Here is an 18,766-nt window from a genome sequence, read left to right as displayed (position 1 = left end):
CTGTCAGAACAGAACAAAAAGAAAGCCTGTGCGATCAATATTTCAATTTCTCTATAACTCCCCTTGCCCATTAAAAGAAAACGGAGAGGGACACCATGAATGGATAAAGTCATTATGTGCATATAGACTTTTAAAATGTGGGGACTGGCATTCAGTAGTGCAGTGACGACTTGTAATTTAGGCCCCAACTACACTGCCATATAATTCAGTTTCTGAATCCAGATTATGGCAGTGTAGACTCATATAATCCAGTTCAAAGCAGATAATCTGGAATCGGAAACTGGTTTATATGGCAGACCCAGCCTTAGAACTACAGTGCTGTAACTGCTCTGTAATACTATATAGTCCTAAATATCCTAAAGGTAACAGATTCTGTCTGATCTTGGAAGCTAAGCAGGGTTAGCCCTTGGATGGGAGACCACTAGGTTCTGTAGGTTATATTATAGAGGGATGAACAGGCAAAACTACTGTGTATTCCTTGACTAAGAAAACCATATAAAATTAATGGACTCCCCGTAAGGACAGTTGCTTTTGAAGTTAACATGCATCCCACTACTACCCACCTTAAGAGCAAGCAGCTGGGTCAGGTGAATTAAGTCAATCAAGCTTCTCATTGGAGCACAAGGGAATGGCATTTCTACTAAATATAAATCAAAAATAAGACCTTTTTCTCAAATCCTTGTTTTTGAAAAGGGAATCTTTTTGAGCAACTTTCTTTGCTTTCTCTAGCTCAGTGTTTCTCAACCTGGGGGTCAGGACCACTATATGCACATAATGACTTTATCCATAATGACCACTGGAGGGTCTGGGGGGAGGGGTGTCAAAGGGGTCGCCAAAGACCATTAGAAAACACAGTATTTTCTGTCGGTCATGTGGGTCTATGTGGGAAGTTTGGCCCAATTCTGTCGTTGGTGGAGTTCAGAATGCTTTTTGATTGTAGGTGAACTATAAATCCCAGCAACTACAACTCCCAAATGTCAGGATCTATTTTCCACCAGTGTTCACATTTGGGCATATTGAGTATTCTTGCCAAGTTTGTTCCTAATCCATCATTGTTTGAGTCCACATTGCTCTCTGGAGGTAGGTGAACTACAACTCCAAAACGCAAGGTCAGTGCCCATCAAACACTTCCAATATTTTCTGTTGGTCATGGGAGTTCTGTGTGCCAAGTTTGGTTCAATTCCATTGTTTGATTGTAGGTGAACTATACATTTGATTGTAGGTGAACTATACATCCCAGCAACTACAACTCCCAAATGACAAAATCAATCCCTCCCAACCCCACCAGTATTCCAATTTGGGTATATCAGGTATTTGTGCCAAATTTGGTCCAGTGAATGAAAATATATCCTGCATATTAGATATTTACATTACGATTTATAATAGTAGCAAAATTACTTATGAAGTAGTAACGAAAATAATTTTATGGTTGGGGATCTCCACAACATGCAGAACTGTATTAAGGGGTCGCAGCATTAGGAAGGTTGAGAATCACTGCTTTAGCTGCTTAAGTCTAAGGTGTAAGGCAATCTTTTGTCACTAGGTGACACTATTTACAGGCTAAACAATTACTTGGAGGAAAAAAATAGAACAGATTTAGGGTGGTATAAGCCATCCTCTTATGCAGTGTGTTTTATTTTACTCACAGATGTAAATTGCGTAATCTACAACACAAAATAAACAGATTAGCACAGTTATACCAAAGGGATACATATGTTCACAAGCAAATTCAAAGCAGAAATGGACTGCAATGAGGTTGGTGCAATCAGCTATCCATAGAGAAAGGATTTTTCATGCCTTTCACCCGCTTTGAGTTAAATAAAGCAAGCACACAGAGAATATTACTTATGTGCTGCACAGTGTGTAGGCAGGCAGAGTGTATTTCTAGCTGTTTGTGTGAAAGATCTATATAGGATGGAGCTGAGATTTCTGGCAATTTCTGAGGCAGACAAACATGGTGGTTACCCGATGTGTTAAATAACACATGTATAAGGTCGCAATCCATGGTTCATCTCAGGATGTATCTACACGGTAGAATTCATGCAGTTTGACACCACTAATTGCCATGATTCAATGCTATGATGTCTTGGGATGTATAGTTTGGTGAGATGCAAGAACTCTGGCAGGGAAGGCTAAAGCTCATGTCAAACTATATCTCCCCTGATTCTATAGCATTGAGCCATGACGATTCAAATGGTGTCTAACTGCATAAGTCTAAAGTGCAGCTGCATCCTGATATGTGGAAAACCCAAAGCTAGATCTTCACTGGAGATGTACCCTCAGATTGCAACTGCTTAGATGTTTTGATTACAGAGGAAGCCCTTATATCAGGTCCCCTTCACACTGTATAAGGATAACACTATGGCTCCACTTTAACTCCCATGTCTCAGTGCTATGGAATCATGGGATTTGTAGTTCAAGGAGGGGCATTTAGGATTATTAGGCAGAGAGCTCTGGGATTGAGCTACCAGTCCCAGGATTCCATAGGATACAGCCATGGCAATTAAAGTGGAATCACTCATCATGACCCACTTACAATACTTGCGGGGTTTGGGGGTGTGTGGCAGAGGTTGATGGGAGTTGAAATACGCCCACATCTGGAGAGGCATGTGAATCCCACTGACAATGGATCTGGACCAAATTTGGCACACCATAGACGATCACTTGTGACCAAATATAATTGTTACAGCCCAGCCACATCCAAGCCTGAAGTGAGTTGAAGTCCAAATAAATCTAGGGCTGATGGGAGTTGCAGCCGTCCAGAACTACCTGCAAGAGGGTAGTAGAGTCAAGTCACTCTAGAAGCAAATACAGTACAATTACTGTATTTGCAAGATGACCAGCAACTTAGAAATGAACCAAAAAGTTCTAGCTGTAGCCACTAAAAGCCAGAGGGTCATCATGGAGACTGATATCACCTGGATGTGGTCACTACCTGAGGGACAAAGAAAGTACTGCTTTGTATGTCAGTATGGTGATGAAACCATCCAGACAATTGTAAAACTAACAATTGTTTATCCTAATAAATACCATTACAAAATGCAACTCCGGGCAATATTGGTTTGCTATAAAAATGGAATTATGCAATACTCTCTATTTTGGAGAAATGGGTGGCGAAACTGGTATGACATACAAGAAATGGAGAAATAGTCTTCTTTGATCAGAGAAAGGTCATTAGCAACATTTCTGAAAAAAAGGAGGAAGGAGAAGAAGACTTGGTAACTATTGGTATTGATGTTTGGAAGGAGTTGATTATGGCAAAAAGGAAAAGAAACGTCATATTAATGTCAGAGAGTGAGGTATGAATAATTATCCAATTATCTGCTAATTATCTGGTATCTGCTGGGATTTTGTTCCTGGTCTTCTGTGGATACCAAAATCCATGGATGCTTGCTTCTATTTCATCATACACAATGCTTTATATAAAATGGCAAAATCAAGGTTTGCTTTTTGGATTTTTAATTTATTATTTATTTATGTACTTGTATACCTCAGTGCGGGTTTCAACATACTGTACATACTCGAGTATAAGCCAACCCGAATACAAGCCGATGCACCTAATTTTACCACAAAAAACTGGGGAAAATGTATTGACTCAAGTATAAGCCGAGGTGGGAAAGGCGGCAGCTACTAGTAAATTTCAAAATAAAAATGGATATCAATAAAATAACATTAATTGAGGCATCAGTAGGTGAAATGTTTTTGAATATTTACATAAAACAGTAATTTAAGATAAGACTGTCTAACTCTGATTAAACCAATATTCTAACCTTCTTCAATGTAAATGTGCTTACATATCCTTCCAATAATAATAAAGAGAGTAAAATAATGGAAATATAATAATAGTAACAAAAAGAGTAAAATAATGAATGTAGCAGTAAACAATTATAAAGTAAAAAAAATAATGTAATAATAATAGAGTAAAATGATAAATGTAATAATAATAATGAGAATATTTAATAAATATAATAATAATAACAACAAGAACAGAGTAAAATAATAAATAACCTTGACTCGAGTATAAGCTGAGGGGGACATTTTCAGCCTGAAAAAAGGGCTGAAAAACTAGGCTTATACTCAAGTATATACAGTATTTATGGTAAAAATGTAATGCTTCTCATATATATATATATATATATATATATATATATATATATCTCCTAACATAGAGCAACCATAACTTCGAAAGCAGACTGACAGCCAATGGAACTGGCATAACATGGGGGGTCCTGTGCTCCCTGTATCCCACTCCAGTGAGCAGTCTGCTGCCCATTGGACCAACTGGAGATTCCAAATAGTCTTCAAAGGCAACACCACGTAGAGCGCGTTGCAGTGGTCTATTGGAATGTAGCCAGAGTATGAATTTCTGTGGTCACCTGACTTCCCAAGGTACGGTCGCAAGTGGTGCACAAGTTTTAATTGTGTGAATGCTCCCTTGGCCACTGCCGAGACCTGTGGTTCCAGGCTCAGTGATGAATCCAGGAGGACTTCAAGCTGCGAACCTATGTCTTCAGGGGGAGTGTAACCCCATCCAACACAGGTTGCCCTATATCCTGTTCGGCCTTATGACTTACCAGGAGTACCATTGCAAGCACCGGTTCAGGACCTGAACAGCCTCCTTAGAAGTAGGTGGAAAAGAGTAGTAGAGTTGAATGTCATTTGCGTACAGATGCCATCCAACTCCAAAACTCTGGATGATCTCCCCCAGTGGCTTCATATATATGTTAAACAACATGGGTGGGGGGCAATATTGACCCTTGAAGGACCTCACAAAAAAAGGCCACAGGCCAAAAGTTGTTCAATTGAGTGGGTCCAGTGATGTTTTCTTCAACAGTGGTTGTAAAAAATGTTCAAGCCATGGATGGTTAAATCTGTGGATGCAGAATCCGTGGATACAGCGAGACTGACAGTATGTATAACTGTAAAAATGCAATTGGAAGTAATGCCTTTATTTTTCTTCCTTTCTCCTGACTACAGTATATCTTTTTTCTTTATCTTTATGTTTCTTTACATTTTAGCAAAGTTTAAAATGTCTCTTTAAAAGAGCACACACTGACATTACATATTGTGAGATCAAAAGAGATGCTCTAAGGGAGAGCAACCTGACTTGCACAAATTTGAGGCAGTCCATCCTTTCATCACAAAAGATGGATTTCAAGCTCTCTGCACTGCACATGCTCTGGATTTTCCTCTCTATCCTTGTTCAGAAGCTTTAAAAAATCCCTCCATTGACACTCTGCACGTGCTCTGGAGCTCCCTTCTTATCCTTATTCAGAAGCTTTAGTTCAACATCCCTCTATTGATATTGCACGTGCTCTGGAACTCCCTCCCTATCCTTATTTAGTAGCTTTTAAAAAATATCTCCATTAACACTCTGCACATGGGCTGGAGCAGCCTCATCCTTATTCAGCTTTTTAAAAGAAAAGCCTTTCCATTGACATTCTACACATGCTCTGGAGCTCCCTCCCTCTATATTCAGAAGTTTTTAAAATCCACTGACTCTGCACATGGTCTGAAGCTCCCTTCCTATCCTTATTCAGAACCTGTTAAAAAAATCCCTCCATTGACACTTTGCACATGCTCTGGAGCTCCCCCTATCTTTATTCAGAAGCTTTTTAAAAAACTCTCAATTGACAAGGTTCTTGTGGGTTTTTTCGGGCTATAGAGCCATGTTCTAGAGGCATTTCTCCTGACGTTTCGCCTGCATCTATGGCAAGCATCCTCAGAGGTAGAGGTCTGTTGGAATTAGGACAATGGGTTTATATATATCTGTGGAATGGCTGGGGTGGGGCAAGGAGCTCTTCCCTGCTGCAGTTAGGTGTGAATGTTCAGCTGATCACCTTCATTAGCATTTGAAGGCCTGCCTGCGCCTGGGAAAATCTGTTGCTGGGAGGTGTTAATCTGTGCCTGGTTTTTTCCTCTCTGTTGTTTAGCTGTTATAATTTTAGAGTTTTTTAATACTGGTAGCCAGATTTTGTTCATTTTCATGGTCTCTGGTATGTGTATGTGCCATTGGATCCCCCACATACGACCTAGCAAAATTTCTTGCTGCACAGTTACAAAGCCATATTGGGCTCACTACACACTACATCAAGGACTCAGCCCACTTCATAGAAAAAATCAGCAATCTCAAGCTAAATACAAACGACAAACTGATCAGCTCTGCACATGGTCTGGAACTCCCTCCCTATGTTTATTCATTAGTGTTTTTTTAAAAAATCCCTCCATTGACACTCTGCACATGCTCTAGAGCCCCCTCCCTATCTTTATTCAGAAGCTTTATCAAAAAACCCCTTTATTGACACTCTGCACATGGTCTGGAGCTCCCTATTCTTATTCGCTAGTGTTTTTTTAAAAAATCCCTCTGTTGACACTCTGCACATGGTCTGGAACCTCCTCGCTATCCTTATCCAGTAGCTTTATTTAAAATCCCTCCATTGATACTCTGCACATGCTCCAGAGCTCCCTCCATATCGTTATTCACAAGTTTTTTTTAAAAAACCCTCAATTGACACTCTGCACATGCTCTGTAAATCCCCATCCTTATTCAGTAGTTTATAGAGCTATTGTCCTCCCAGCCCTGCTATATGCTTGTGAGACGTGGACTGTCTACAGACGTCACATGCAACTCCTGGAACGATTCCATTAGCGCTGCCTCCAGAAAATCCTGCAAATCTCTTGGGAAGACAAGTGGACAAATGTCAGCGTACTGGAAGGAGCAAAGACCACCAGCATTGAAGCGATGGTCCTCCGCCACCAACTCCGCTGGACCGGCCACGTTGTCCGGATGCCCGACCACTGTCTCCCAAAGCAGTTGCTCTACTCCGAACTCAAGAACGGAAAACGGATTGTTGGAGGACAGGAAAAGAGACTTAAAGATGGGCTCAAAGCCAACCTTAAAAACTCTGGCATAGACACTGAGAACTGGGAAGCCCTGGCCCTTGAGTGCTCCAGCTGGAGGTCAGCTGTGACCAGCAGTGCTGCAGAATTTGAGGAGGCACGAATGGAGGGTGAAAGGGAGAAGCGTGCCAAGAGGAAGGCGCGTCAAGCCAACCCTGACCGAGACTGCCTTCCACCTGGAAACCAGTGCCCTCATTGCGGAAGAAGATGCAGATCAAGAATAGGGCTCCACAGCCACATATAGACCCACAAGAATATTGGAAGACATCCTCGGAAAACGAGGGATCGCCTAAGTAAAAATTCAGAAGCTTTTAAAAATCCCTCCACTGACACTCTGCACATGGTCTGAAGCTCCTTTCCTATCTTTATTCAGAACCTTTTAAAAAAATCCCTCCCTTGACACTTTGCACATGCTCTGGAGCGCCCTCCCTATCTTTATTCATTAGTGTTTTTAAAGAAAATCCCTAAATTGACACTTATTCAGAAGCTTTAAAAAAAACATTAATTGACACTCTGCACATGCTCTGGAGTGCCCTCCCTCTCCCTATTCTTGCTTCTTGGCAGGGGGTTGGACTGGATGGCCTATGACAGTGGTTCTCAACCTTCCTAATGCAGTGACCCCTTAATCCAGTCCCTCATGTGGTGGTGACCCCCAACCATAACACTGTTTTCGTTGCTACTTCATAACAGTCATTTTACTACTGTTATAAATCATAATGTAAATATCCGATATGCAGGATTTCCATTCACTGGACCAAACTGGGCAAAAATACCCAATATGCCCAAATGTGAATGCTAGTGGGGTTGGGGGAGGATTGATTTTGCCATTTGGGAGCTGTAGTTGCTGGGATATATAGTTCACCTACAATCAAAGAGTATTCTGAACTCCACCAACAATGGATTTGAACCAAACTTGGCACACACAACTCCCATGACCATTGGAAAACACTGGAAGGGTTTGGTGGCCATTGACCTTGAGTTTGGGAGTTGTAGTTCACCTATATCCAGAGAGCACTGTGGACTCACACAATAATGGATCTGGACCAAACTTGGCACAAATACTCAATATGCCCAAATGTGAACACTGGTGGAGTCTGGGGAAATAGGCCTTGACATTTGAGAGTTGTAGTTGCTGGAATTTATAGTTCACTACAATCAAAGAACATTTTGAACTCCACCAACGATAGAATTGGCTCAAACTTCCCACATGGAATCCCCATGACCAACAGAAAACACTGTTTTCTGATGGTCCTTGGTGACCCCTCTGATACCCCCTCGCGACCCCCTCAGGGGTCCTGACCCCCAGGTTGAGAAACACTGGCCTGTGAGGTCTCTTCCAACTCTTTGATTCTATGATTCTATTCAGAAGCTTTACGTGGGGTTGCCTTTGAAGACGGCTTGGAAGCTCCAACTAGTCCAACGCTTGGCAGCCATGATACTAACAGGAGCGGAGCGCAGGGAGCATACTACTCCTCCGCTGCACCAGCTCCACTGGCTGTCGATTTGCTACCGGGCTCAATTCAAAGTGCTGGCGTTGGCCTATAAAGCCCTAAACGGTTCTGGCCCAAGCTACCTATCCAAACGTATCTCTGCCTATCAGCCCGCCAGGACCCTAAGATCTTCTGGGGAGGCCCTGCTCTCTATCCCGCCTGCTTCACAGGTGCGGCTGGCAGGGACGAGAGACAGGGCCTTTTCTGTGGTGGCCCCTCGGCTGTGGAACACCCTTCCCATGGAGGTGAGATCAGCCCCCTCGCTAATGGTGTTTCGAAGAAGATTAAAAACTTGGATGTTTGAACGGGCATTCGGATAAACAGTGCAATGAATGTGATGATTACAGGAATGGAAATATGGACGACGAATTGGATCACGACTTTAGTGATGAGATGTATTGTGTTGTTACTGTTGTATTAATATTTGTATACTATGTTCTTATGGTTTTAAATTGTATATCGTTGACTGACTTTTTACCCTTGTTGTAAACCGCGTTGAGTCGCCTGTTGGGCTGAGAAACTGCGGTATACAAGTAAAGTAAAGTAAATAAATAAATAAATAAATAAATAAATCCCTCCATTGACATTCTGCACATGCTCTGTTGTTTTGAAAATGCCTGCCTTTCCCCTGGCCGCCGCTTGGGGGCGCTCCCTGCAAAGCCGAGCTGCAGTGAGAGATAGAGAGAGAGTGAGAGCTTTCTGTTGAGGTGTGGGCGTGGCCAGAGTGTCAGTGGATGCGTGGGCGTGTTTAGGGGCGGAGCGACGTGGGCTCATTGGAACGCCGTCTCTGGTGGAGTGGAGACGAGCGGGACGCGGAACCAAGCCGGGCGCAGCAGCAGGAGCAGCAGCAGGAGCATCAGCACCCACAGGCGCGGATTGGGAGGCGGCCGGGACGCCACGCTCCGTGATTTCGGGTGGGAGGGAGGGTGGGAGGGAGGGGGGTTTGGGTGGGGAGACTCCCGATTCCTCTTGTGGATGTGCCTCTAAGCCAGAGAAAGCAGGCAAGGGGGGAGGCTGGAGGCCCTCCCCTCCGTCGCCTCCATTGCTGCAGGACCCTGGACAGAAGCCACGCGGGACACGAGCCCCTCCCTGCACTGCGGTGGGTACCACTCTGTGATCTAATCGGAGGAGAGCATCCTTTCGCATGGATGCAGCAAAATGATACAGAGGAGGGAGGGGGGGGTGAGTTTTGCGTGGGAGGGAAAAAACACGAGTGGATGGAAGGGGAATCTTGGGGTGTGTTCACCCAGACAGCTCCCATTCTGGCCGGAACGGCCAGAATGGGAGCTGTCTGGGTGAACACACCCCAAGATTCCCCTTCCACCCACTCGTGTCACTGTGGAATCACCAAACCTAAGCAATAGAAAGCTCCAAATTGGACCCCCTTTCCCCATAGAATCAGATCAGAGCCCAGGTGGGTCCTAATGGATGGCAACTTGCACCTGATTCCCAATTCCTGTGTTATGATGATGATGATGATGATGATAATAATAATAATAATAATAATGTATATACAGATAATATTTATCATATTGTAATGTAATGCAATATAATACTAATATAATTATATATTTAAATGACATGTAACATTACTAATAACATCACAATATAATGGTATGATACAATATAGTAATATTTAATACTGATATTGCACTATATAATACAATATAGTAATATTTAATATTGATATTGCACTATGCTAATATAATATATTGCATGAAATATAATACCAATAATATGGTATTATAATTATATATTTAAATGACAATATAGTAATATTTAATACTGATATTGTACTATGCTAATAATATAAAAATATGATATTATAATTATATATTTAAATGACACGTAATATTAATAATATTACAACGTAACAGTATAATACAATATAGTAATATTTAATACTGATATTGTACTATGCTAATAATATAATATATTGTATGCAATATAATACCAATAATATGATATTATAATTATATATTTAAGACAATATAGTAATATTTACAATATAATAATATTTAATAGTGATATTGTACTATGCTAATTATATAGTATATTGTATGCAATATACCAATAATATGATATTATAATTATATATTAAAATGACACGTAATATTACTAATAGTATTACAATATAATGCTATGATACAATATAGTAATATTTAATACTGATATTGTACTATGCTAATAATACAATATAATACCAATAGTATGATATTACAAATATATTTAAATGACATGTAATATTAGTAATAATATTACATTGTAACAGTATAATACAATATAGTAATATTTAATACTGATATTGTACTATGCTAATAATATAATATATTGTATGCAATATAATACCAATAATATGATATTATAATTATGTATTTAAAATGACTTGTAATATTAGTAATAATATTACAATATAATGGTATAATACAATATAGTAATATTTAATACTGATATTGTACTATGCAAATAATATTGTGTGTGTGTGTGTGTGTGTATGTATATATATATATATATATATATATATATAATGTTGTAAGCTGCTCTGAGTCCCCTTCGGCGTGAGAAGGGCGGCATATAAATGCCGCAAATGAATAAATAAATTTAAATGACATGTAACATTACTAATAGTCTTACAATATAATGATATAATACAATATAGAAATATTTAATACTGATATTGTACTATGCTAATAATATATTGTCGCAACCGACTTCTCTGATTCATCTGGCGAAGGCGCTGGCAGGGATCTTTTGTTGTTGTTGGGTTTTTTGTTATGGTTTTTTTTTTTTGCTGCAGCCGGCTAATATGGCTTCCTGTTGTGCAAACACAGCGCACACTGTCGCATGGTGTGTGTATGGAAGGAGGATATTTGGTTTGGTTAGGGAAAGGAAGCACAGTTTGACATTGGCGGAGATGTGAAAGGGGCAAGAGGTAGGCCCCTGTCAATCAGACATGATGGAGAGTGAGGCGCAGAGGGGTAATCATGGCCGTCTCCAATTATTATGAGATATGGGTCGCCGTCGTCGCAGCCGTTTTGGGTTTTTTTAGGAGGGGTAAGGCACTCAAACCCAGATTGATGGAGAGGAAAGGATGTTTTGATGTGACATCTCATTGAAGTCAAGGGAGGGCCCTGGTTTTGCCATTTTATTTATTTATTTGTTTATTTATTTACGACATTTATATGCCACCCTTCTGACCCCGAAGGGGACTCAGAGCGGCTTACAAGATATATATACACACACACACACACACACACACATATATACACACACACACATGTGTATATATATATATATACACACACACACACACATACATACACACACACATAATATATTATATTATTAGCACAGTACAAGATCAGTATTAAATATTACTATATTGTACTATACCATTATATTGTAATATTATTATATTATACAATATATTACATTATTACCATAGGACAAGAAGCATCACTGTTAAACAGAGGCTGGATGGCCATCTGTTGGGGGTGCTTTGAATGCAATTTTCCTGCTTCTTGTCAGAGGGTTGGACTGGATTCTTTGATTCTATATCAGTATTAAATATTACTGTATTGTACTATACCATTATATTGTAATATTATTATATTATACAATCTATTATATTATTAGCATAGGACAAGAAGCATCACTTTTAAACAGAGGCTGGATGGCCATCTGTCAGGGGTGCTTTGAATGCAATTGTCCTGATTTTTGGAGGGGGTTGGACTGGATTCTATGATTCTATATCAGTATTAAATATTACTATATTGTGCTATACCATTGTATTGTAATATTATTAGTAATATTGCATGAAATATAAATATAAAATTATTATAATATTATTAGTATTACATTGCATTACATTATAATATTATAAATATTATATGTATATATATTATATTATATTATATTATATTATATTATATTATTAGAATAGCACAGGAGACAAGGTGGAACTGTCCCCTGTACCCCAGTCTCGTCACTATTTTGGGTAGGAAGGTGCCCCACATATTGTTATTACTATTATATTGCATTACATTATAATATTATAAATATTATATGTATATACAATATATTACATTATATTATATTATTAGAATAACACAAGAGACAAGGTGGAACTGTCCCCTGCCCCCCCCCCCCTCTTCACTATTTTGGGTAGGAAGGTGCCCCATATATTGTTATTACTATTATATTGCATTGCATCATAATATTATAAGTATATGTAGATACAATATATTATATTACATTATATTATATTATTAGAATAGCACAAGAAACAAGGTGGAACTGCCCCCTGCCCCCCTTCACTATTTTGGGTAGGAAGGTGCCCCACATATTGCTGTTACTATTATATTGCATTGCATCATAATATTATAAATATTATATGTATATACAATGTATTATATTACATTATATTATATTATTAGAATAGCACAAGAGACAAGGTGGAACTGTCCCCTGCCCCCCCCCCCCCCCCCTTGTCACTATTTTGGGTAGGAAGGTGCCCCACAATGCTCAAACCAATAGAGGGGAAGAAATATTTTGGTGTAAATTTTTTTGGTCGTGTCAGGAGCGAGTTGAGAAACTGCAAGTCGCTTCTGGTGCAAGAGAATTGGCTGTCTGCAAGGACGTTGCCCAGGGGACCCCCAGATGTTTTGATGTTTTTACCATCCATGTGGGAGGCTTCTCTCATGTCCCCGCATGAGGAGCTGGACCTGATAGAAGGAGCTCATCCGCGCCCTCCCTGGATTTGAACCTGATCTTCAGTACTGTCAGCACAGGGGTTTAACCCACTGTGCCACCGGGGATTTCTTTTGTACTACTTCCCCACAAATAGCTACAATCGAAGCCAGGAAGGGCCATTTTGGAGATTCAGATTGTGCGTACAGTGGAATATTATGACAGGGAGGGAAGTGGTTTTGGTGCATCGTCAAGAAAAGGGAGGCTGCGCAGCAGAGAGAAAGATGGACGTTTCGGCATCTGTTTCTTCCCCATGCTTATCCAAACTGTGTTGTCTTTGACAGGTCTGAATCCAGATCGTCAAGGCAGTGGCGGAGGGGAAACGGGGTTTGAAGCCAGACCACCGGGCTGAGACGGCACCCCGCTGGCTGCTGGCTTTGTTCAGCTCCTCGCACGTTTCCTCCTCCCTCCTCCTCCTTCACCGGCGCCATGGGCACCGTGTTGTCCCTTTCGCCCAGTTACCGGAAGGCCACCCTCTTTGAGGACGGCTCGGCCACGGTGGGGCATTACACGGCCGTCCAGAACAGCAAGAATGCCAAGGACAAGAGCCTCAAGCGCCACTCCATCATCTCGGTGCTGCCTTGGAAGCGCATCGTGGCCGTCTCTGCCAAAAAGAAGAACTCCAAGAAGGTGCAGCCCAACAGCAGCTACCAGAACAACGTCACCCACCTCAACAACGAGAACCTAAAGAAGTCCCTCTCCTGTGCCAACCTCTCCACCTTCGCTCAGAACCAGAGTGCCCAGCCGCCGGCCCCAAACAACCAGATCTCCAACTCCAAGAGCGCCCTCTCCTCTGTCAAGAAGACCCCGCACCCCAACACCAATTCCTCGGGGACTCCCAAGAGGGTGATCGTCCAAGCTTCGACTAGCGAGTTGCTCCGGTGCCTGGGCGAATTCCTGTGCCGACGGTGCTACCGGCTGAAACACCTCTCGCCCACCGACCCAGTGCTGTGGCTCCGGAGCGTCGACCGGTCCCTCCTCCTGCAAGGCTGGCAAGACCAAGGCTTCATCACCCCGGCTAACGTCGTCTTTCTGTACATGCTTTGCAGGGACGTCATCTCTTGCGAGGTGGCCACCGACCACGAACTGCAAGCCGTCTTGCTGACCTGCCTCTATCTCTCCTACTCCTACATGGGCAACGAGATCTCCTACCCTCTCAAGCCCTTCCTGGTGGAGAGCTGTAAAGAGGCCTTTTGGGATCGCTGCCTATCCATCATTAACCTCATGAGTCCCAAAATGTTGCAGATCAATGCCGACCCGCACTATTTCACTCAGGTCTTTGCTGACCTGAAGAACGAGAGCAGCCAGGAGGAAAAGAACAGGCTCCTCATAGGCCTCGACCGGTGAGCGCCGATGCAGCGGGAAACCATACTTTTTCCTCTTTCCTTTTTTATTTTTGGTCCTTCCTTTATGTTCTTTTTTGTTTCCAAAACATACTAGGACACAAAGCTAAGGCTGGACAAGCCTAAAGGAGGACTCCAAGCTAGCGTTCTTCGCCACCCATGGTTGGCTTGGCTTCTCTGAAGTGAAATGAAATGGGGACGATGGGAGCTTGGCCTCTTTAGGTATCTATTTCACTGCATGTGGCAGATGGGACTGTATCTCCTCTTCGAGCAGAGCAGGAGCGAAGGCCAAGCACAGCCACGCATGACTTGCAGCGCCTCTTTGCCAGTTGTTTTTGCTGCCAACGGGATCTTAATTCCTCGTGGTGGATTGCGGTAGAGAAAGCAAAGAGCATCTTATGCTCCTTGGGAAGAAAAAACGATCAGATCCACTGGATGTTTCAGCGCCTGGCATTCCAGAAAAAAAGGGATCAAAGAATGGGATTTCCTTTTGTTTAAATGGACTTACTTTGCACACACCGACTTGAGCAAAATGACACCAACACAGTATTGTCCTGCAAAATGGACTCTTTCTTGCATGAAAACGGGGTTGCCTTGAGAACCAGGCCTATTGCTGCCCCTCTGTATGTTATCACCTCTGCCACCCCTTTCACGGGGGGCAACATCTTGGGCTCCGTGGGGCAATCTCAAAACATCAGAGCTAAAAGGTAAAATTGAGACTTGGGGATTGTGTCCTGTTAAAGCACCCGAGTAAAATCAAGCGAGGGAGCCTGGAGAACCTGTGGCCTCCTGCATGTTGCCGGACCTCGACTCCCATCATCCTTCACCATAGGGTTTCATGGGAGTTGAGGTCTGACCTCTGAAGGGTCACTTGTTCCCAACCCTGTCAATATGGAGTAGGGGCTGTATTCAAGATGGCCTCCAGCTGTAATTCATTTTTGCTGGGTTATTTTTATTTTATTGTATTGTATAATTTGGCTGTTTCAGAGCAGGGTGACCACAGTTGTATTGTGGCCATTTGAACTGCCGGAATATAATTATCCCTTACCAAGGATCGACTTAACTGGAAAGTGTGGGAATGATGTCATCTACATTCTCACGAGTCCACGTTGGTTTATCCAACAATGCTGAACCCCATATGCGGCTGGTATTATGGGTACCTCCAGTCCCTTCCCTTGAGTTGAGGATTTAGCCAATTGAACACTATATGAGTTGGGGGGAGGGAAGAGCTCTGGGGGAGAAGACTAAGAGAATGCATTGAATAACAATAATAAAAGCAAGAGATCCATGATGTTTGACTTAACGGTTCTGAAAACAGATTGTGTCTAACATTACCAATCTGCAGCATATACAAAAAGGTAAATAGATTTTCTATTTTGTATATTCTGTAGGTATATATGGCCAATGCTTCTCTTGAGGCACCAATCTGTTTGTACGATAATCATCCTTTCCCTATTGAGACCCCACAAACCATATGCCAGCACTTGATAATTTCATTTATCCTTGTAAACATTCAATGCCATCTGATGCTTTGTACATTTCAGTTGTTTTGCTTAGCTTTCCATTTGTTATACAGGAAAGAGGTAAACGTCTTTCTGCTCATTACCTTCAGGGACGGTAGATGTATATAGGAAGTTGGGGGGCGGGGTGGGGGGTGGGGTCATGACTAGATACACTGAATTTTGCTCAGTTAATGACAATGTGAATCGAATGCCAATCGTCCAGGGCAATAACATTCTGCGGAAGATAATGAACCTCATTTGGGACGGAGGCCATCTTCTTGGGTTTAGCATTCTTGTGGGAGACGCAGGAGGGAGGACAAAAGCCTACTACGGTCTGGCTTGAAGATTGCTTTGTCGGACAGGAAATATTCTGGGATGCGCTTCCACTCCTGGTGTTACGGATGCTGGCATTCTAGCAGAAGGGCAGACGGAAGGCTATAGTGTACTTAACGTTGTTAAATAGGGTAGCTTGCAATTTAACTTCAAAAGCAGCAGAGCACTATTAAAAATACTTACGAGGAACAGAGAAAAAAAGCTGTGAAATATGAAAAAAAAAAAGGTCTAAGCTGCGAGGTTGGAAGTAGACAGGAACGGAGAGCTTGTGAATACTAAACAGCTGCTGGGCTTGCTCTTTGCCTTCAAAGCTAGGCCAAAATCTGAGCCATTACAATGGGAGACACTGACTGTTTAAGTGTTCGTTTTGGGTTCATAGGAGGAAGGAAGGCCAAGGGTGGGCTTCTTTGGGGGTCTCCATAGTTGACGGGGCGGGGAAATTGGGGTGTGTGTGTGTATAGATCTGCATTGCATGATCATTTGCTGCTCCAAAATGGATGGCACATATATCATTTCAGTCTTTCCACGACAGTGTCCGTTGCTCGGCATCTTTGCTGGCTTCTGGAACGTCTTAAGAGGCACGGGCTCAATGCCAGACTGCGCCTGGACCTTTATAAATAAACAACTAAACAAACATACGTCGCGTTTGCCTTCCCCATGCACTTTTTTTAAATACAAAAAAAAAATTAAATTTTTTCTCATAAGCTTCGGAAAGGTTTAAAGTTGTAATCCTACGCAGGAAGACCTAGTGATCTGTGCAGAAGATTCGCTTCTTCGCATAAGTCGGCATAGGATTGTACCGCATGGGAAGCAAAAGTGATTTGGTTTTGTGAGCCTCGGGGTGAATAACTGTCTTTGTTTCCTTCGGAGTCCTGGATCCTCTGTATTTATTGTTTTATAATAGGGAAACAACAAAGGATCAACTGATATACTTGAGTACACACAAGAGCAATGAATGGGATTTTTACCTGCTGCTATACGAAAATACTTTTAGAACAAAATCTATACTAACGGCGGGGCGGAGGGAGGGAGGGAGATCTTTCTTCTGTTCGTTCACCATTGCTTTACAGTGATGTTGTGCATGCCAACAGCAGCATCGTGTCTTTCGACAACAGACACAAACTTAGAACAGCTGATTGTAAAGATTAAAATTACAGTTCACTCACCGTGCACAATTCTCAAGCACATTCCCTCCTCTTCCTCCTCCTCCGTCCTCGCCCTCTCGCCATCACGCAGGCCCCGGCTCCTCCTGATCAATGTGCTTCATCTCAAAACTTCTGGATCATTTCCGATCTTAACTGTACACAGTTGTTAAGAGTTTAGCTCTGTTTGGAAAACCGTTGTTTAATGAAAAAAAATTCAAAAGCAGGGGGAAAAAATACAAAGGAAAAAAAAGTGTGCCATTTTTTTTCACTTGAAATTCTTCATAACTGTACATTTTGGGGAGGGAGGGGAGAAGAGAAAAAATAGAAAACCTGCTAAATTCTACATGTCTGTGTATGTTAAGGTTTTTTGGAATTTTTTCTTTATTTTTTAGTGTGCAATCTCTTCTGTAGATATTTGTTGACCAAAACTGGTATTATGATTATTGCTTATTATTACTTAAATTAATTTATAAATGGTCTCTTTTTTGTATGTATGTGTATTATAGTGTGTTTGTAAGTATGTGAGGTTTATAAATATAAGACTGTCACAGAGCTGTGTGTGCCTGTAACTTAACCCCTCCCCCTTTATTTTTATTTATTTTTGTACTGTGCTGATTCAAAATAAAATGCACTGACCATCCATTACAGAAAGAGTTCTCTGGAGATTTGTTTTGAAAAGAAAAACACGGTTGTGTGATATTCCATGTTCCAGAAGCATTCTCTCCTGACATTTCATCCACATCTATGTCAGGCATCCTCAGAGGTTGTGAGGTCTTTAAGAGGTCTTTAAGACCTCACAACCTCTGAGGACACATGACATAGATGTGGATGGGACAACTCTCTCAATGGGAGAGTTGTCGAAGCATCATCTCCTGACATTTCATCCACATCTATGGCAGGCATCCTCAGAGGTTGTGAGGTCTTTAAGAGGTCTTTAAGACCTCACAACCTCTGAGGACGCCTGACATAGATGTGGATGAGACAACTCTCTCAACGGGAGAGACTTGTCGAAGCATTATCTCCTGACATTTCATCCACATCTATGTCACGTGTCCTCAGAGGTTATGAGGACTTTAAGAGGTCTTTAAGACCTCACAACCTCTGAGGACAACTGACATAGATGTGGATGAGACAACTCTCTCAACGGGAGAGAGTTGTCGAAGATGGTAAAGACTAAATAGAGCCATCCGGATCATTGGGTTGTTGTGAGTTTTCTGGGCTGTTCCAGAAGTATTCTCTCTTAACATTTCATCCACATCTATGTCAGGTGTCCTCAGAGGTTGTGAGGTCTTTAAGAGGTCTTT

At 41.8% G+C, this 18,766-nt stretch overlaps 1 protein-coding gene across 1 annotated transcript; it reads left to right on the top strand.

Annotated features, from left to right (window-relative positions):
- Nucleotides 1-9,332: 9,332 nt before the first annotated feature.
- Nucleotides 9,333-18,113, top strand: CDK5R1 (cyclin dependent kinase 5 regulatory subunit 1). Its single transcript, XM_060781187.2, has 2 exons — nt 9,333-9,489; nt 13,424-18,113. The coding sequence occupies exon 2, from the start codon at nt 13,569-13,571 to the stop codon at nt 14,484-14,486; it is 918 nt and encodes a 305-aa protein (XP_060637170.1). The 5' UTR covers nt 9,333-9,489; nt 13,424-13,568; the 3' UTR covers nt 14,487-18,113.
- Nucleotides 18,114-18,766: the final 653 nt, after the last annotated feature.

Source organism: Anolis sagrei, chromosome 6 (assembly GCF_037176765.1).
Source record: "Anolis sagrei isolate rAnoSag1 chromosome 6, rAnoSag1.mat, whole genome shotgun sequence".
Taxonomy (NCBI): domain Eukaryota; kingdom Metazoa; phylum Chordata; class Lepidosauria; order Squamata; family Dactyloidae; genus Anolis; species Anolis sagrei.
This window is presented reverse-complemented; position numbering and strand designations above follow the sequence as displayed.

Bases quoted from the DNA above. Each gene is read 5' to 3' on its own strand.
- CDK5R1 (XM_060781187.2), top strand. From the start codon at position 13,569: ATGGGCACCGTGTTGTCCCTTTCGCCCAGTTACCGGAAGGCCACCCTC.